The following is a 21,322-nucleotide window of genomic DNA, read 5'->3' on the forward strand; positions in this document are numbered from 1 at the left end:
TAGACAATAAAGAAAATCTGGACAAGTTTTCTTGACCACTGTCATCAATAGCAGCTCCTTGCTGTTGTGAGGGACATCCTGGCAATTTGAAGTTTATCTATTTATTATAGAATCTGTGCTTTAACATTTCCATTCCCTTGGCCTCGTGCTGTTTGCAGCTGGCTGGCTCAGGCAGGCACTGCCATTTCTCTGTGCAGTTTGCTCACTTCACTCCAGCTGCTTGGTGTGATGCATAGCCAATATTGAAGATTCTGTTCAGCAATCTGTGTGGTATCGTTCATACCCAAGGGCCTCACCTCTCTCTGCCCATAAAGGCAGCTCTAACTTGGTGTCTCACACCCTGTTGGGACTGTCAGGGAGAGAAAATGGTGTTCTATAACCCTGGAAAAAAGGATTTTTCTTATTTCTAGTCCAGGTAGTCCTAAGATAGAAAGACACTTTATCTCATTGAAAAAAGGAATGAAATATTAATTCCCTCTCTTCCTTTAAAACCCCTCTGAGGACAGAAGAATTACCTGACACCACAAATGGAGAAGAACCAGACAGGAGAGCTGTGCTGTAAAACACAAAGCTTAAGCAGATGACACAAAAGGAGATATTAACTGCAGGGCACACTCTGCATTACTCACTTCAACAGGAGCAAACCATCCCAGACTTCACTCATCCCCCACCAGCACTGCTTAGGAATACAGGGAGCTGGATTTTCAGCAGTGGCTTTTATTGATACACATCCTACAACCATTCCAATTATTTGTAACAGCTCTTGTCACCAGAAAAAGTAACTGCTGGTTTACGTGGCAAAATGAGAAAGGAGCTTTGTGTAATAGATCTTATACTTTGTACTGTCCAACCCTGGCCAGGGACTGAGGAATATTTTGAATCTGACATTCAAGTTTGTTATTTCAGGGATCTATTTTTATAGAGGTTACACTGTCCTTGTCAGAACCAAAGATATAAAATACAGGCTGTATCCCGAATATTTTAGTCCTAGAGAAATGTCTATGTGATAAAGGAGCATGATGAAATTATCTGGTTAGATTATTCAGAAAAATCTCATTTTAAATCTCTTCACATCAGTGCATGTCTTGGGGAAGGCTGAGTGCTATGAATTCTAGAGAACTCCATCATGAATATCAAATACAGCTGATTTAAAAAGCAAACACTGATTAAGAAGAGTTACACTTGGACTGGCTGATGGCTGCCAGTCCCTTCCCACTGAATGTTTCCCACCCAAAGGCAGCAGGGTGTGGTAAAGGGCACCTTTAGCTGTTCTTGCAGGACTGAAAATGCTCTCCCAGGGCACTGTCAGGGCCTCTCCCAGCTCCTCTCCTGGGCAGCAAATGCTCCTGCAGGGAAAGATTGCCCTGGTTGGGCTCACAGCAATCAGGAGCATTTTAAAGAGCCACAAAGGATGGTTTGGAGGGAGAAGGGCGCTCTGCTGATAAATCTCAGGCTTAACACTGCAACAACACTGCACTTTGCACGGACTGTATTGATTATTTTCCGCATTTAGTTGTTTAAGGTATCTGCAGAAACCCAAACCAGGAAATCTGTGCATTCACTCCACAGCCCTGCTGCTGTATTTTTCAGCCCCTCTCAGATGCAGCAGTCTCTTGACAAACTCCAGTGCTCCCAGCAGTTTTGGCTGGGGCAGCAAACCAAACCCCCCAGGCTTTGTGGTGGGACTGAGCTGAAAGGAGCCCAGGACTCTGCAGCACATCACTGCTGCCTGAGCTCTGGCCTCAAAGGGACCCTCTCACATCTCCAAAGCCTTCTGGGCTGCCTCTGATGGAAACTTCAAAACCTACAACGTGAAATGTTTCCGGGAAATCCTGGGGTGTTGCTGCTACGGCTTCAAAAATCCAAGCAGCAGCATTGCCAGCTGAGTGGAGTGGATAAAAGAGGTTTTCTTTCAGATGCCTCTGCATTGTGAGGAGTGTGAGCTTTTATTTCATGTATCTCTTGAAACACTATGTGTCTAATTACCAAAGCCTAACAGTGGAGCTCAGAAACATCCTCTGCTTTCATTTCTTGCCATTTTCTGTATCAGAAATGAGCACAGAATGTATTATTATCCCTAAGTTCTCAAAGGCAAACAGCATACTGTGAAGGCCAAATCCATCTTCTTCTTTCTGATGTTTGGCTTTATGAAATGAAGAAAGTGACAGTAAAAGTCAGGTCAAATTTCCTTTGAAGGATTTACAAATTGAAGAGTTTCTCCCCTCAGAGTTGTCATTCCACATGCTATATCCCCATTTTTGATGGGCCCGTGTCACCTACCTAACACTCCACAGCCTAAGGAGATTCCCAATGCAGCCAGATAGGGACTGGGACATTTTCCTAGGGTAAATGTTCTTGCTTTGAAGGTGGAGAGTTACAAATTTCCCCTCCCTTTGCAGTGCCCACATTAAAATCTAGAACAACTCCATAATATCTGGAACCTGGTGGGAGTTTGGATCAGAAAGGATCAGGGCAAAACCTCCAGAAGGTTTTAATTAACAAATATTTCTGCATGTCAGATTTTGTCAGATTTATCCTGACCTGTCTTCCCTTCTAGTGCATAAATCTCAGGGTTAGAAACTTTGAATTCTGAATTACAGAAGGTGAAAAAGCCAAGGGAAAAGATCAAGTCTTACATTGGGGGCGAGAGGAATGGGATCAGCATTAGAAAGTTTGGGATCCCATCCAAGACTGAGACAGATGGGAAGTGTTCCAAAAGGGTTGCCCAGGGCAGTGAAGTGAAAATAGAAAATACAGTGTGAAGACCTGGATCCACAAGTTTCAGTGCTGATCACCCACTGTCAGCTACAATGAAAAGCTAAATATATCTTATAAACACCTGAGGTTTTTAGTTCTGCTGCAGCCCTGTGATGTTAAATTTAATCACTGTTTTTACTTAAGAGAACACCACTGGTATCACCTACTGCTTCAAACAACCACATTTATTTTAAGCCTTCCTCCTAGTGCTGATCACAGAAAGCTCCTGAGGACTGCTTCCTGTTTTTCATACAGATTTCCCTCTTTTCCTGTGGAAATCTATTGAGGAAGCTCTCTGAAAACAAGAGGAAGTATCTGTGTTCTAAATACCTGTGAGAGTGTCCAAAGGAAGGGTCTTTGCCCCTGTGGGCTCCTGGGGGGGGCAGGGGCTGCTTGTCCCCCCAAAAAAGCTTCATCCCCTCCCTCACAGCTGGGATCCTGCAGGGAGAGGCTCCAATAGGGAGGGGAAAACTCAATTAAACATTGGCTCTTTTTTTTTTAAGAGAAGCCAAGAGCCAAAGCCTTTTGTTAAAATATTATTGACTAGGAAAACAGGAGCCCTGTTTGCCCAACTTCCCCAGGAGGAATTTTCCTGTAACTGTGACCATCCCTCTCCTTCACCTCATTTAGTAGCTCTGCACTGCAGCCTCTGATGGCCACGTAATTAGAGCTAAACTCAAATTAAATTGGGTTTATGTCAGTGAGCTGCCATGATTGGCTAAAATTATGCACCTGCTTAAGTGTTCTGCCAGGAGAAGTCCATGTAAATTAAAGTTAGATAAGTTTAAGTGAATTTGGTGGTGAATAGAACACAAACCTGCTTGGTGTGGGGTTCATAGAAGAAATGGGAGGTGCTGCTGAGACAAGCAGAGGTGCAGCCATGGAGAAGGGAGAGGAGCCAGAGTGCTGAGCGCTGCTGGAAATCAGTCCCTACACCCAGGGAGCAGCTGCATGTGTCACATTGCACCCCCAAAAACACTTCTTATTCAACCAGGTCACCTGCAAAAGACAAAATAGAAGTTGCTGCCAAGGAACAGGCAGGATCCTAATAAATGCAGAGTCACTAGGCAGCATTTTCTGGTCTCTAAGAACTGGCAAATATAAATGTTTGCAAAGGAAAATAATTGACCCTGAGATTAGCTCAGTTGGTCAGAGCATGGTGTTAAAAATGCCAAGATTGTGGGTTTGATTCAACTGTGGGCCATTCACTTAAGACTGAGCTTTGGGAGTTCCTTTTGATTCAGAATATTCTGATTTCTGTGAATCAATTCAGGAGTTACTTTTCAGTCACCTTCCAGAACAACCCTTGAAGAAAGCAAAGGACAGGCTGCTGTCAGGAGACTGAAAACTTTCAAAAAGCACCCAGACAGCAGGCAGGGAGCTTGGGCTGAAGGCCCTGCAGAATTCCAGAGCTCTGGTGGGCAGCAGCACTCCCTGCAGCCCCGAGGATGTTTTCACAAAGCAGCAAACACAGTGAGGTCATTGTTGTTGCTTCCCTAATCAGGATCTGAGGAGTGGCAGCTCTGACAGCTCAGCTCAGCTCCCCCAGTGCCTCCTGCTCCCTCTGCACACACAGAGCCCTGGCACAGCTCTGCTGGGAGCCCCAGGCACAAAAACCCCTCACACAGCTCCTGGCAGTGCCCAGCTGGGGTGCAGGAGTGATGCTCCCCTCTCATTCCTGTTTTCCTCTCAGGAGGAGCTGGTCAGAAATAACCCCCAGCCAGCTGAAGGCACAGTGTTTGCTGTTCAGTGAGCCACCTTCCTCTTCTGTCACTCCACATCCACTCCAGCTCTAAAGCTGGGAGTGCTGAGAGAAATCCTGGAGGAATTTTCGTGCCAGTAAAGTTGGAGCTCTCTGAGTCTGTACCACACTCGGGCACAGCTGCAGTTTTGCAGACAGCAAAAAGAGCTTTGGCACGTTTTTAAGCTTTCCGAGTGGAATTCTGCAGGATCTTCACCCAGCTGTCAAGCACTCTGTTAGAAGAACACTTCTGAAGACACCAAGAGCTCCCTGGCCGCTGGATTTTCACTGACACAGAGCACAGCACCCAGGGGATGAGGGAGGGATTCCTGGGGTCACACGAGGGGCTGGGCTGCTCCACATGCCCTGGCAGAAGGAAATGATCCCCAGGAGCCCAGCTCTGCTCCTCTGTGATTTATGTCAGTGCTCAGAGCACCACTGTACTTTAGTTATGAATTTTTGATCATGGGCTTTCAGGCATCTTTCTGCAAAGTCCAAGCCAGGGCACCGGGAGGGCCAGAACTCTCCAAGGCTGAGTTTGGAAAGCAGGAAGGACAAACAGAAGGTATCCAGGCAGTTCTGGCACGGAGGTGTGGCTGTGTTTGCTTCCACTGCTGTTCCTTGTGCACGGGCTGAGAGCAGGTCCCAAACAATTCCATTTCTTAGTGTGTGCACAAAGGTTTGTGCTGTGTCCAGCGTGCTCCAGGTCACCTCGGGAGGGACAGCACCCTCAATCTTGCTCCGTGGGGCAGCACCATCCCAGGATCTGCCTGCTCATACCAACCTGCAGGGAGATGGAAAAGTTTGAAAGAAAACACATGGCCATCACTGCAATGATTTCTTTTTTTTTTCTGGAGGATGGTGATTTTGGCAAGAAAATGAAAATCATCAGCCAATAACAGGAAACCTCCCAGAATTGTAACCATTATAGTTGAAGTTATAACTATGTTTTATAACTGCCCATATAAAGCCAGGATATTTTTATTACAGCCACTAAAAATTCATGCTTTTACACGTTTATCTTTAAAGCCTGACAGATGAAGTTATTTAAAAGCTGAGATTAAGCATCTGGATTGATCATAGAAAGTTCATTCATAGGATTTCTGTTGGAGAGGAGCTCCCAGCACCAACCAGAGACAGATGTACTCAGAAAACCCACACAGACACTCAGCTCCAGCACAATCTTAACAGTAAATGAAAAGTCATAAATAATTCAAAAATGTGCACACCTCTAATTCCCACAGGGAATAAGCCAAATCTGAAACCACTCTGAGTTCCCTGAACTCTGACAGCTTAGGTAAAATAGTGCAAAAATAAAAATCACACCTCATTTTGGTTAAAAACCACCAGTCCTACACTAGGAAAATGAAGTCTAGCTGTGGGTATAACTGCACTCAGGGCAGTGTACACACACGGCTGTTTGATCTGCTCCAAGGAAGGCTCTGAAAGACACGAGTTAAAGGGCTCTGAATGCCAAGTTAATAATTCCTCAGAGTTATTTTCTGATCAGTCAGGAATGGTTTAAGCCCGAGGTTTGCTCAGCACCAGAAGCAGGTGGGTTTCCCTGCAGCTCCGTGTTTCCATAACAATACTGCAGAGCCAATTAAAAGCCAATTAGTCATGGACATTACTTTCAGGTCCAGTTCTTTGCAAACTCTCCCCTCTCGAGTGTTGCTGTCCATTATGCTGGGACAAAGGCTCTGGAATGAATGGGGGCTGTTTCCCTGTCTCCATGGAAGCCTGGCCACGCTCACCCCACACAAACCTTCCCAGGCACCTTCCCCCTCTGATCTTTGCCCCAAACAAATGTGCTGTTTATTCACTCCTTTTCTCATTTATGGAGACCCATCTGATGCTGTATGAATAGCAATGAGGAAAGAATTCCACCTGTGTTTGAGCAGCAAAGATTCCTGCTTCCAGCTCTTCCTCCAACCCCCTTCACCCACGCCTGCTGGAAAGATTTTCATGGCACTTGAAAATCCTCCCTGGTTTATAGGTTAAAATCTTAACCACTGCAATAAAATATTCACTGAAATATCAGCATCTGTGTTATGTGATCTGACTCTAGAATCTCAAACCCAAACAATCTAAATTTTGCTGCAGCTCAAAACTGAGAGCAGTCTGCTCAGACACCAACTCCGGTGCTCAAGGAATTGTAGAGGATTCCTGTGGAGGTACCAGAAAATCAGCACATTGCAGGGAGGTAAATGCAGTATCCCTGTGAAAGGAGCATCCCCCAGCAGCTGTCCAGAACTCTGAAGCTCTGTGATGCTCCTCAGAGCCCCCTCGATGAATATCCAGGCTTTACAGTGCATTTTATTTGTGCACTGCTCCAGAATTACCTTCTCCAGACCTGATGGCTGTCCAGGCTCCCTTCTGGGGATTGCTATTTCCCTTGGCTTTACAGGAAATCCAGTTGTTGCTGAGCTGAATGATGCCATAAATTGCAAATGAAGTAAGTCATTAGTTTTTAATGAGGTCAGCCCTGCTCAAGGGGGTAAAGTAAGTGCTGGCTTCTCAGCAAGGTTTAGCTCAGCTTCTCCCCCCCAGATGTTTTCAAATAGTGATTTTTGTTGGTGAATTCATGACCTCCACTCCTTACAGTTTCACAGGCACTGAGGGAGCTGCCATTGGTGTGGCTCCTCAGAGCAGCCCAGTTAAACAGAGCTCTGCAGTTCTGGTGTCCAGCGTGGCCTCAGCTGCTCTGTCCCTGCAGCCAAGGTCCCCTCCCAGCTGCAGCTGAATTTAAAGGCAGGAAAACCAAGATTTGTACAGAAAGCTCACATTATACAGCTTGTGTCAGCAGGGCCCATAGGTGGTTTAGCTCTCGTTTTCTGCTATTTAATGCAGAAAACTAAAGGAATACTAAAAAGAAAAACTAAAGGAAATATTCAATATTCGCCAGACCAAAACTAATCTACAGAAGAATTTGGAGGGAATTTGGCACCTTTGGGGACTCCTATCCCTGAGTTACATTATTTGACCTGTGTCCCATCCCTTGAAAGCCATTCCTTTAAAACACATCAATGTGGTATCCTCTCACTGACCTCAGACAAGGACAATTCCAGAGGAGGCTGTCAGCAGTGCTGACACCATTCTGGGATGCTTCTCACCTGCACATTTCCACCATCTCTGGGTCGTTCTTTTTGACTGCTCAGGCTCTGACTCTGCTCCATCCCAGCCCTCACAGGACGTGGATCAAACTCCCTGGGACTGGCTGCAGGTACCTGAGGCCACAGCAGACTACTCCAAATGTGTTCTCTAGAGGTTTTTGACCTGACCTCAAAGTTATGGCACTGTTCAGCTCTTCTTCTCAAAGGACAGCTGAACTCCACCTTCCTTTGGTGATCAGGGAATCACCTCAGGCAGCCCTTGGGGTTGATGGCTCTGTTCTTCAGCAGGTCTCAGCAGCTGCTGATGCCTTGAGTTTTAACTTTTGTATTTTACAGACTCTGCACTGCCTTGGTAGATAACTCTGAACTTCACATAAAGTGTTAGCCAGTTCTCCTCACAGCTCAGTCAGACAAAACAATCCTTCTCCAGCCCAAGGACACCACTGCAGCTTTGTGCAAATACTTTTTCTTCCCATAACATTTCTAAGTAACCAGTATTCCTTTCCCACAACCACCTCTCTCCGGGGTGTTGTTTGTGTTACTGAACCAATGGAGAGAGGTGTCCAACCTGTGGACCAATTTAAGACCTGTGGTCTTTTTAGCAATTTAAGACCTGTGGTCTTTTTAGCAGAACAGGCCATAAAAAGACAGAAAGGAATTGCAATACAGCTTTAGCCTTCTGATGTTTTCTACCTGCTGGAATCAAGCATCTTTATTTTCATGTCTAATTACGACAGGTGGGCTCTGAGGGAAGGGTCTAATGGGGAACAATGATTAGGAATATTAAAATTCCTGCACTAAAAATTAACCTGTGGTAACACAGAGAACAAGGAACCTTCTAGCAACATAGAACAGGTGAACAAGTTTCTTGCATACGGCATTCCCAGCAGGGTTTTGGAGGCATTTTTCCAGCGTTCTCTACGGTTTTCCAAACGTCCTGCAGGTCAGGCTCACCCGGGCTCTTTTGCAGGTCGGGAGGGGAGCGGTGCCAGCCTGGCCAGCAGAGCAGCCCCGAGCAGCAGCAGCAGCAGCAGCAGCAGCAGCAGCAGGGGGGAGCAGCCGTGCCCGTGGCACCACGGGAGCGCCGCTCGCCCGCCGGCATTGCCGACCACGGTACGGCCCCAACCCCAACCCAACCCCAAATCCAACCCCAACCCCAACCCAACCCCAACCCAACCCAACCCCAACCCAACCCCAACCCAACCCCAACCACAACCACAACCCAACCCCAACCCAGCCCAACCCCAACCCAACCCAACCCCAACCACAACCCAACCCAACCCCAACCCCAACCCAACCCCAACCCAACCCAAACCCAACCCCAACCCCAACCCAAACCCAACCCCAACCCAACCCCAACCCCAACTCCAACCCCAACCCAACCCCAACCCAACCTAACCCCAACCCCAACCCAACCCAACCCCAACCCCAACCCAACCTAACCCCAACCCAACCCCACCCCAACCCAACCCCAACCCAACCCCAACCCCACCCCAACCCAACCCCAACCCAGCCCAACCCCAACCCAACCCCAGCCCAACCCCAACCCAACCCCAAATCCAACCCCAACCCAGCCCAACCCCAACCCAACCCAACCCCAACCCAACCCCAATCCAACCCCAACCACAACCCCAACCACAACCCCAACCCAACACCAACCCAACCCCAACCCAACCCCAACCCAGCCCCAACCCAACCCCAATCCAACCCCAACCACAACCCCAACCCAACACCAACCCAACCCCAACCCAACCCAGCCCAACCCAACCCCAACCCAACCCAACACCAACCCCAACCCAACCCCAACCCAACCCAACCCAACCCCAACCCAACCCCAACCCCACACACTGCACTGCCCCTCTCGCCTGCACAGCCAGCAGCAGCACAGCTGGCACAGCTGCAGCACCTGAAAATTCCAGACACATCTAAAACCGATTAATCACACAAATGGAGGTTGTGTTGCGCAGAGTTATGGTAACTGCAGGTTTCTGACAATAGAAAACAATTTGTGCCTTGCACCTTCTGGCACTTCAGGACAGAAAACTTGTGTGGAAACCCTGGGAAGAGCTGGCAGTAACTGAGTTTGGAAAATCTCAGCCCACCACTGGGGTCTTGGAAAGGGTGACAAACGTCAGGGAACCTCTGTCCCTGTCGGATTCAGCAGCCACTAAGTGCCACTTCTCACTCCCCACATAATTCTGTGCTTAATGAAAGATTGAACTTATTACTTAGAGCTATGATTTAAAACTGCTTTTTTCCACATGAGTCATCCCACCAAAACTTTTTTTTCCTGGCTCAAAAAGTATAAAGATTTCATTTCTTTGTAAATAAAAACGCAGAGCCTCAGCAAAAATAATTTCCAAGGAAAAAAGTGCAGTTAATATTCTGTACAGCCACACTCCTTGGAAACATCTTGGCTCCTCCAGTGACTCTGGACAGGCCCAAACTGTTTAGCACATGTAGCACCAACAACTGCCATAACATTGCACACTTTGGCTTCCCTGCAGTGATTGATTTTTTCGGGCACATCCAGTTCAAAGACCACAAAAGCACTTATCTGACAATAACTCTGAGTTACAAGGCGCCTTTACTGCAGACTGGAGAGCTGCTTGTTGTGACAAAAAATTGGGTTTTAGGTCTGTGTTGAATGGAGCTGGCAAGCGGGTGCTTGGCAATGTAAAAACTAGTGACATGTAAATACAATTAACATCGTAGCATGTTCTTCATCTGGTTAGACTTAGAAAGTAAATCTGCTTTTACAGTTTTTTTTATCAAAATCACACGCTTTGCCAGCTCAGAGTTTCCACATGAAATTACACCACCCGTATTTCAAGAACAAACAGCTTTTTAGCAAAAAGTTTTCATACAAATAAATCATATGGGAAAAACGAGAAAAAAACGGGGAAAAATGTTCCATCAAGTAAAATAGGATTCCTTAGGCAGAAAAAGTAACTCAGAGGGATGAAATTGTGTGCTTGAATAGTAATTGCTCCCCTAGAACAACTGATCCTTCACAGTTATCCTAACCTAGATAATCAACTAGAGCAACTGAAGGAGGGAAGAGAGTTGAGAACAGCCCCAAATCACCCACAAGAGAGCACTGAACCCTTCAGGACCCCTAAAATAAAGATTGTGGCTGCAGCTGCCTCAGCCCTTCCCAGGGCTGCTGGGACCCTGCCTGCTGTTCCTGGAGGGGTTCAGCTCTCACCCCTTTCTGGCTCAGGGTTTCTCTGGGGTTTTGGGGGTGCTGAGGGGTTACAATCCCCTGGGGAATGGTTTCTCCCCCCTCAGAGACCCCTAGAGCTTGTAACCCTGTAGTTGAACCCTTCCTCCTCTTTCTGACCCTATTGGCTGTGTCCAATTACCCCTCCCTGGGAGAAGCTCAGAAAAGACCCTCTCCTTCCACACTCGTCCTCTTTCCTCTCTGGAATAAATGTCTTGAACCACACCTGGGGGTCAGAGCCTCTTTTGGAATCCTTTGATATTCCTCCAAAGCCCTCTAAGGACTGAGCTAGCCTTGGAACACTGGAGGGGCTGCAGAGGGGTTTATTTCACCTCATTTCATTTATATAAATATTTATATATTTATTTTATTTATCTCCCCCAGAGGAGCAGCTGTTCTGTGCCGTGGAGGCTACAAAGGGGTTTACTTCACCTCATTTCATTTATATAAATATATAAATATTTTATATTTTTTTATTTTATTTGTGTCCCCAGAGGAGCAGCTGCTCCACGCCGTGGAGGGCCGCGCTGCCTCGGACGAGGAGGGCGAGCGGTGCCCGGGGGTCTGAGGACTGAGCTAGCCTTGGAGCACTGGAGGGGCTGCAGAGGGGTTTATTTCACCTCATTTCATTTATATAAATATTTAATTTTTTATTTTATTTGTGTCCCCAGAGGAGCAGCTGCTCCACGCCGTGGAGGGCCGCGCTGCCTCAGATGAGGAGGGCGAGCGGTGCCTGGGGGTCTAAGGACTGAGCTAGCCTTGGAGCACTGGAGGGGCTGCAGAGGGGTTTATTTCACCTCATTTCATTTATATAAATATTTAATTTTTTATTTTATTTGTGTCCCCAGAGGAGCAGCTGTTCCGGGCCGTGGAGGGCCGCGCTGCCTCGGACGAGGAGGGCGAGCAGTGCCCGGGGGTCTAAGGACTGAGCTAGCCTAGGAACACTGGAGGGGCTGCAGAGGAGTTTATTTCACCTCATTTCATTTATATAAATATTTAATTTTTTATTTTATTTGTGTCCCCAGAGGAGCAGCTGTTCCGTGCCGTGGAGGGCCGCGCTGCCTCGGACGAGGAGGGCGAGCGGTGCCCGGGGGACCTCGGGAGCAGCGCCCCGGGCAGGCTGCCCTGCTGTGCCAATGGGTGAGTTCCACTCCTCATCAGTGCCTTTGCTAAGATCATTTCATCTCCTTTGGCTGCAGTCAGGAGCCTTCTGCCCATCCTTTATGGCTGGTGGGGGGCAGCTTGCTGCAAACTCCCACTGAACCCTGAATTTCTGGGTCTGAGAGATTTTTACCCTCCTGGCAGCTGCTAGGTTGTTTCCCAAGGGAGAATTTCTCAAGGAAGCTTCTTCTCGAAATAATCTTGGCAAGCAGCCATCCTTTCTCAAAACTATCTTTCTCCACATGGTGTTTTGCCTTTCTAGTTCTCAAAAAAACCCATTCTAGCTGTTTCTCTAGTTGAACCAATGGGTTTAGAGAGGTTTCGTTCCTATTCACCAATCATGTTAAATCTGTATCAGAACACCTTATAAAAAGTAGTAAGAATTAGACAAAGAAAAGACAAAGACAAAAAGTAGTAAGAATTAGACAAAGTTTTTTCTATTCTCTTTGCCTTCTAAAATATTTGGAGTCTCTCATCTTTTTTTTTTTTTGTGTGTCCTTCAATGACACTGATTAGTGTCAGGGAAGAGACTCATTTGTACCTGCCAAGAATGCCACAGGAAAACTGATTTTTTACAATCACAGGCCTCCACTGTGAGGTCTCACTAACTGTTTTCCCTTAATGATGTGTGCAGATGTGATGAAAGGACGTGGAGAAAGCTGCTCTCCTACCTGGAGACCACCAGCAGTGATGGGAAGGACCCTGAGGGGCTCTCGGGGAGAATCTCCCCCCTCACAGAGCAGCCAGAACTCCAGGGCCACCAAGAGAAAAAACTGCAAACAAGCATGGAAGAGGTAACAGGTGCCAAGCAGGGTGTGAAGAGTTGTTTGTGCATCTTTGGGGAGCTGCATCTCCATGTGTTTGTATTTTATTCTGGCCACTCTGCTCTCTGTGGCTGAAGTTTCTCGTTGTGCTGTAGTTTGTCAGCTCAGACATCTCCTGCTTTCCTCCAGCACCTGAATTTCTGCTCTGGTTCCTACCCAAAACTGCCTTTGGAGCATGAGATGTACCCCAGGCCCTTCAAATGCTGTCCTTGGCTTACTGAGGTTCCCCAGCTGTGCATGAAACACTCCCCATGTCCTGAGGCATCCAACACCTCTGGGAGCAGAATAACTCTTCAATAAATGCCTCAGGCTGGCAGTAAATTATCCCATTTACTCTTTTTCTTTGGCTTAGACTGATATATTTCTATCACAAATAGAATATATCAATCTAATATATCAATAATATAATAAAATATGAATAAAACTACTTCTCAGGTTAGCAGCATGTCCAACTCCCCTTGAGGTTATAACCACATTATTTAAATCCCCAGTGCTGTATGCCAGCAGTCCTGTGTGATTTCCCTATTTAAATTCTGCAGACTTCAGCCCCTGGTGGGCACAGACTGAAGAGCCAGAAAATCTTTCAAAACAAAATTATTGCATGGCCCTGGTCTGCTTTCTCCTGTGCTTTTTTTTATACCCCATCTTTAAACAAAGCAGGAAGCTTTCAGTAGTTCTGGAAGGATTATCAGTGAATCAGTGAAATATTTAAAGTAAGGGTGAAATATTCAGCTTCTTAACTTCGTGTTTTAACAGTGTTTCGTATAATTTTCTCCCTTGACTAAATTAAATGAAAGAGTTTACTTGTTAGGGAAAAAAACTAAAACCAGAGTAAAATCCTATTTCTGCCTTAGACGTTTTGCAGTATTCAATAGCAATTTATCCTTGCAGTATCCTTGCAGAGAAACACAAAAGTTCCTTCTCTACTGCTTAGCATCAGAAAAAACCCCTACCTGCAGGTAGTGCCAGTTTTCTTCTCCTTTCTTCCCATTCTGAGGTGCTCATCTTCTTCTGCAGCATCACACTGCCCTCTTTTTCATCTCTGCTGATGGATATTAGTGCTGTGCAGCTTGTCTGGAAAAGCACCATTATCAACAGATTAATACAAAATTCCAGAAGAAAAATGGGATCTGTTGCTCTTGATTTAGAGGCAGGCAGGGAGGTGAAGAAGACACAGTGCCAGCTCACTGTGACAAGAATTAAATAGCAGTGGGATGAATCATTTGGAGCCTGTTAGGAAATTTATTCTTAAGCCCTTTTATATCAGCCTGCAGTTATAGGGGAGGAATTTGCTGCTATGAAAAAGACAAGTAATAAAAAAAATCCTGACCAAAATCCTGACTCTCTTTGTAATCAACAGAAAGCAAATAGGAAGACTGAGAAATGCTCTCTCTCCAGCACTGTGCAAATAAATATATTGGCTTAATAAATACACCACCAGCACTTTCTCTGAGGCTGACAAAAGTGCCTTACACATTGCTGTGTGTGCTTCTGTCTGTACCTGCTCAGAGTGGAAAATCAGCCTAATAACAGCAGGGCTAACAAGCAAGAGCCTCAGCAGGCAAGTGAAGGGCAGCCCTCTCAAATACTGATTAATAATTGCTCCAGTCTGAGGCTTGTAACACCAGAGGCTGAGAGAGTTCTGAGATTTGTCATGTCTAGAAAATTCTACTTTCCAACACCCAAACTCTTAAAAATAGCTCCTGCTGAAGACAGGGTGGTGACCTGGGCATGATTGATGGGGAGAGCAGGAGTGAAGTCTGAAAATAAAGTGTTATGCTGCTGAGCGTAGTGTGGCAAAGAAATGCCAATTATTTCCTGTATGAGCCCAATTAAAAAGACCATTAATTTATGAACTGCCATACAGGGTGAGGTGAGAAGTTCACCCCAATATCTGGAGAAAAGCAAGGGGGAACAGGGGAGAGGTTGTTCCTGTGGGTGTTCCTCTCCTGGTCCCCACTGCACCAGGGACAGGCACATCCCCTTGCCTCACTGAATGGACAGATCATTGCTAGTGAGTTCTGCTTGATAGAGCACGACAGGAAAGCAAAAGGGGAGAAATCTGACATAGCAATGCTGGTATTGAAGCATAAAATATATAATACATTTAGTATTTAAAATTCCTGAATGGCCTGCGTGCAGCCAGTGATGAATGAAATCTCACTTAAAGTAGAACATTAAAAAATGTACTTCCCTCCAAGAGAACCTTCTGGAGCGAGCCCCATTGGCCACAAAAGGGGCAAAACTCAGCTGTGCAGTGCTTGGGCAGGGAAGGAGCAGCTCCAGTGGCTCCAGTTCGCTGTGTTTTGTGCAGATGGAAGGGCCCTGGCTCGGGGAGCTGCAGCAGAAGGTGGAGGAGACAGAAGTGCTGAAGATGGAGCTGCAGATGCTGGAGACAGAGAGGGTTCGGCTGTCCCTGGTGGAGGAGAAGCTCCTGGATGTCCTGCAGCTCCTCCAGCAGCTCCGAGACTTGGTATGGTGAGAGAGCAGGGGCTGGACATGGGTTTGGAGTCCTTTCCACACTAAGAATGTGTTCATCCCTTCTGTGAGCTACAAAAGCCTTTACAGCAGGGCTGTGTTTTACGTCTGTGTGCCCTGGGGTCTGCCTGGTGCTTGCAGAAAGCTTTTAGACCCCTTGGACTGGCTTTCTAAAAGCCTGGAGATCTCCTTGGAGCTGAATCTTCAGGCTCATTACCCTCTAAACCAAAATTGAGGGCAAATGAGGAAAATGAAGTGAGTAATCAGGAAGATTCCAGAATTGTTTTTCCTTCTTGATCAGGATCTTGCCTGCTAATGTAACTCTCAGTGATTATTAAAGAGATAAAACTCCCAGGAGAGTTTAGCAAGGATCCCCTAAATCCCTGATGGGATATACCTAAGACAGAAGAAACCCTACCCATCAGAACTTGTGGGTTTAGGTGTCACTTCCTCACACATTCACCTTCATGTCTGAAATGTTTAATTCACAACACAACCTACCACCGAGCAGTGAAAGGCACACACACATCCTGTCTGATAAAACCCACTAATAAAACCCCACACAGTGCTGCTGAGGCCATGGGAAATCCCAAAACTGCCTCCCAGTCTGCCCCAGCCCCACTGGGGCAGCCAGGCAGGTGGAGGAGCAGTGCCAGGGAGCAGGGCAGGTAGCAGCATCCTCCTCCCAGAAGTGCTCCCTTCCACCTCTTGAAGTTTTAGCAGGAACAGCCTGTCCCTGCAGATACAGGCTAAGTGCTAATTAAACTCATTGCAAGCCCATCTCCCAGAAAGCACAGAGTGTCTTGACAGCAAATTAGGAGAGTTTGCTTTTCCAGGCACATGATGTCCCACAGGATTTCTTATGTAAATCCACCACTGAGAGAGGCCATCCAAACCCCGAGCTGTTTGTGCAGTGCTCTCACTTTGGCTGATGTTTATTAGACCTCAGACCCAGCCCTGCCACGGGACATCTGCTCTGTCCTTCAGCTGAAGGGTCTGAGAAGATCCTTCCTAAAATAACACACCAGGTTCACTTCACCTTCCCCACAGACCTGGCACAGGACTCAAAGAGCTTTTGCTTTGCTTACCCTCCTTGCCACCTGCAGTTTTTCAGGCACATAGTCTGGAAAACTCTGTATTTTCCACTGAATAATTGTTATTTCTCTTCCCACAGCCATATGAAGGAATTGCAAACCCCTACAAACTGCTGTCTGAGCAGGGTCTAAGATAAATGCTTGAAACTAAAGCAAATATCAAGCCTTGTGTTAATCAGGATTCAGTGCCATTTTGGTTTAGTTTCCAAATGCAGACACCCAGCACCTAGGTTCTGTTGCATGTCTCTAAACTGGGGAAGGACATATTTGTGCCATGATGTTGTCCTGTTGTTATTTTTTTTTTAAAGAACATATCTAAGCGAGCCTTGGGGAAAATCCTGCTGAGCACTTTGGAATCCTGCCGTGACCCCCAGCCTGGTAAGAAAAGAAGTCACACCCAAAGACCAAGAAGCATGAAAAGTGTCCTTTTGGGACAAACCCTGGGTAACACACAGATGGGGAGATATCTAAAAAAGGTGTTTCAAATCCTGGGGTACGGCTGGGGAGAAGGAGGTAGTTTGGAAGATTACCTCTAGAAATGATGATTTCTAGTCTGTGATGCATCAAAACCACACCCAGGGTGCTTTTCTAGTCAAATTTTGATTAAAATTTGGCCTTTGGAGGGTAATTCAGTACGCTATGAATGTTTTTAGGGTTTCATTGATACACGAAAGTAGAAAAATGACCAAGTGTGTCATTGCTTCTCAGATTTGCTGCCCCAGGGTGTTGTGTTCCTCTGCTGCAGCACAAGATTTACCCATCAGAACCACTCTGTGCAGAAACCAGATCAAACCTGCACTCCTCTAAGAACAGCATTCCGTGATCCTGGTGTGAAAATTAAACCTGCAAACTCCAGTCCCTTGCCAGTTGTGTGGAGCTGCCTTTGCAGGAGCCGTGCAGGGATCACAGCCCCAGGGCTTTGGGCTGATTGCTTTGTTCCTATTAGCAGAGCATTTGTTCTTTCCTTCAAGAAATGAACAGCCTGTCCCAGGAACACGGCTTGGAGGTGTTTTAATAGGCAGGCAGCAGTCTAAGACAAGATTAGAAAAGAGCAGATGTGGCCTGGGGGCTCGTTTTTGGAGAATGTTATTTACAGGGATTTGGGGAGGATGGCCTGGGAGCCCTTTAGGGTTTGCAGTTTGTTTTTCCTCGTGCCCAGCAATGCAGGGCACAGGCAGCCCAGAGCCAGGCTGTGCTCTTCAGCTGCAGAGGGGGCAGAGAAAAGAGGGCAAAGGCAGACTTTTGTGGGCTCCAGGACACCAACACAGAGAGAAAGCCCAGCTGAGCCATGGGCTTGATGTTCTCCTGGGAGAACAGAGGAGGGGGCTGTTCGGAACCACAGCACAGGGTCCAGAAGGTGCTGCCAATTGTCCTGCACAATTATCCAGCTCAAAGTTCCTCCCTTTGTCACAGCAGCACAGCTCAGCTCCCTAAAACTCCAACAAGAGCTGCTCTCTGCCCATTCTGCACACACAGCTCACCCCTCTGCTTCCCAGTGCCTGGCTGAGCACCTGGGGAGAGCTAGGCAGACTTCCCCAAGTCTTTGCAGTCAAACATTTTTCTCTGACAAGCCAGAGGGGATGGTTGGGTTGGCAGTTGTGATGTGATATTAGTCTTTGTTCACACAAGTACATCAGACCTCAGTGGGCAGGGAATGAAGCAAGAGAAAAGCAGAGAAGAGAGCTGAACCCAGATTTGCTCATGTTTGTTATGGGCAGGAATTCATTATTCAGTCACAAAATTTAGACATTTTATGATAACCACTTGAAAGGGCACCTATGAAGAAAAGAGCCTGTTATCATTGTGAAACTGCAGCTTCCTTACTTTGCTCACATGCTAAGGTTTGCAATTTTCTTTCCCAAGGCAAAGCCCAGCTGTTCGGAGTGCTGGACACCCTTCAGCAGGAGCTGGCAGCCTGTGAGCTGCTGCAGCAGCAGCCCCTGGAGCAGGCACAGAGCCCACGCTCCCTGGCCAACCCCCTGGTGATCTCCTGCTGAGCCCAGGCAGCCCCAGGACAGGGCAGGGAGCAAGGAAGGAAGGAAGGAAGGAAGGAAGGAAGGAAGGACATTTGTCCAGCTCAGCCACGCCTGGACTGGCCAGGAGTGACCCACGGGGAGAGCACCAGCCCTGGGCTGAGCACAGCCCTGCCTGGCCTGGATTTACAGGCCTGGAAAAGGGGCAGTGGCACCAAACTGTGCCCACCACACCCACACAGATTTACAGCCCTGGAAAAGTGGGACTGGACTAAACCAAACTGTGCCCACCACACCCACCTGGATTTACAGCCCTGGAAAAGGGGCACTGGCACAAACTGTGCCCACCACACCCACCTGACCCATGTGGATTTACAGCCCTGGAAAAGGGCACTGGCACCAAACTGTGCCCACCACCCTCACCTGACCCACGTGAATTTACAGCCCTGGAAAAGTGGCACTGGCACCAACCTGTGCCCACCACACCCACCTGGATTTACAGCCCTGGAAAAGTGGGACTGGACTGGCACCAAACTGTGCCCACCACCTTCACCTGACCCACATGAATTTACAGCCCTGGAAAAGTGGCACTGGCACCAACCTGTGCCCACCACACCCACCTGGATTTACAGCCCTGGAAAAGTGGGACTGGACTAAACCAAACAGTGCCCACCACCCTCACCTGACTCACATGGATTTACAGCCCTGGAAAAGGGCACTGGCACCAAACTGTGCCCACCACCCTCACCTGACCCACCTGGATTTACAGCCCTGGAAAAGTGGGACTGGCACTAACTGTGTCCACCACACCAACCTGTCCCACATGGATTTACAGCCCTGGAAAAGTGGGACTGGCACCAAACTGTGCCCACCACACACCCACCTGACCCACCTGGATTTACAGCCTTGGAAAGGGGGCACTGGCACAAATTGTGCCCACCACCTTCACCTGACCCACGTGAATTTACAGCCCTGGAAAAGGGGCACTGGCACCAAATTGTGCCCACCACACCCACCCAGATTTACAGCCCTGGGTTGCAGGGGCTGGGCACAGTTTGCAGCCTTTGTGGAAGCCCCAGTGCAAAGCCAAGGCAGCCTGTGTTATCCCTGGATTTGTTATCCCTGGATTTGTTATCTCTTACCCTAAGAGTGACAAACTGAATGATAAACACACCCAGGAGTGTGTGCCAGCAGTGCAGGTTTTAAGGGCTCTGTGTTTCTCACTCAATTATTCACCTTACTTAACTCTGAAGCTAGAGTTTTTTATTGCTCTGCTGAATTTTATATTTGCAATTATAGAGATGCCTTAGGAATATGCAGCAGCCTTTGCTGACAACAGACAGATTTTACATAAAAAGTTAAATTTAAATGCTTGAAGAAGGTCCAAAGCAATTTTGTTCCCAGGCTCTCAGGGAAAGGAAGGGCTCAAAAATTCACTTTACTGTTGTTCTGTGTTAGCAAACAACTCATCCAGTGCACAAGTGAGTTCTTAAGTTTAATTTCCCTCAATGCAGCTGCAGAGACAAAATCAGGCCCCACATGCAGGCCAATTAATGTCAATAGCTGGGCCTTATCATGGTGCCATAGAATGTTTTAATTTTAATCAATAAAATAATTCTTGGGGCAAAAGTACAAAAAACCAGGTTTCTTCCAAGGTGTTTTTGCTGTGTCATTCACCTGCCAAACAGAGGCAGAACTCCTAAAAGAGCCAGCTGAATCTGTGTTATTGAAAAGATGCACTGTGGGTCTTTTAAGAATGTGAAATGATTTGCCTGAGATAATGCCAGCGATGAAATAAGATCATTCAACTGCACGGGGATGAATTTTTCCCAGGAAAATGGTTTCCATACAGGAATAAGGTCCACAGTGCAAGGTGGGGAATGAGATTTCCACTCCTTTCAATGCAGAACACACTGTGTGGCTCACGCACAAATCCATTAAAAATTGTGGCACATTTCAGCCAAACTGGGAACAAAAATTTGTATTATTTTCATTTCATTTAAAGGAAAAAAAAGGGAGGGTATGCAAATAATGAAACAAACTCTGTTCAATGGTGTTTTACCTCATTTTTGGGGGGGGTTGTGGGGTTTTTTGTTTGTTTGATGGGCTTTTTTGTATTTTGGAGGGTTTTTTGGTGGTTTAGCAGAGAAGGATTTTAAGAATAGATATATAATGTCAATGTACATTTTTCTTAAAGATACATTAGACAGGACATTTATACATAGAACAATATTCACCCTCTAAGGAAGAGAACTGTCCCTTAATGCTAAATATATTACTGACAAAATACCAGAGCACAATGTACTATTCCTGGTGATACACTGAGGTATCTGCTGGCATTATATCCTACACAAACAGCCTCTGTTGTGCCACAGGGAAGAGTTGCAATGAGCAGAAATCAGCTCCCTGCTTGGGTTCAGAACCCATGAAGTGTCAGCTTTTGTTTTGTGCAGCTCTCTCAGACTTGCCCAGGAATGTGGCAGAGGTGGAAAGGGGGAAAATGCCAGGGAATCGTGGAATGAGCCTGATCTGTGTGTCCAGGTGGCAGGGGAGACACTCAGGAGCAGGATTAAAATGCAGGTACACACGTGGCTCTGGACCCTCAGCTGCTGCAGGATTTGGGTTTGTGACCCTTTTTCCTGTTCCCATGTCCCCCAAACCTGGCATCCATTTCTCACAGACTTTGTATTTCCTTAGATCCCCACAAACTCACTTTCAGTTTATTTGTTTTCTATCAAACCCACAAACTGGCCCTAAAAGGAAGCTTCGATATTTGCTCTCCTGACCTCCACCACGAAGTTTTTGGGTTTTTTCCACAAAAACTTTCTGATTTGACTTCATCCTCAATGTCCCTTCCCCTCCCAACACCTCTCACTTCCCATTTGGCAAATTTCTCCCTGGGATAACTTCCGAGGGGTTCACACTTCTAGCACAAGTTACATTTTTCAAGGAGAGTTT

At 46.9% G+C, this 21,322-nt stretch overlaps 1 protein-coding gene across 1 annotated transcript in view; it reads left to right on the forward strand.

Annotated features, from left to right (window-relative positions):
- EFCC1 (EF-hand and coiled-coil domain containing 1) overlaps positions 1-20,685 on the forward strand; it is a 37,043-nt gene extending 16,358 nt beyond the window's left edge. The window contains exons 3-8 of the mRNA XM_063411369.1: positions 8,582-8,724; positions 11,860-11,974; positions 12,630-12,789; positions 15,134-15,292; positions 16,700-16,769; positions 18,255-20,685. Coding sequence (XP_063267439.1) covers positions 8,582-8,724; positions 11,860-11,974; positions 12,630-12,789; positions 15,134-15,292; positions 16,700-16,769; positions 18,255-18,388 — 781 coding nt within the window. The 3' untranslated portion in view covers positions 18,389-20,685. The remainder of the gene's footprint in view (positions 1-8,581; positions 8,725-11,859; positions 11,975-12,629; positions 12,790-15,133; positions 15,293-16,699; positions 16,770-18,254) is intronic.
- Positions 20,686-21,322: the final 637 nt, after the last annotated feature.

Source organism: Prinia subflava, chromosome 14 (genome assembly GCF_021018805.1).
Source record: "Prinia subflava isolate CZ2003 ecotype Zambia chromosome 14, Cam_Psub_1.2, whole genome shotgun sequence".
NCBI classification, from domain to species: Eukaryota; Metazoa; Chordata; class Aves; order Passeriformes; family Cisticolidae; genus Prinia; species Prinia subflava.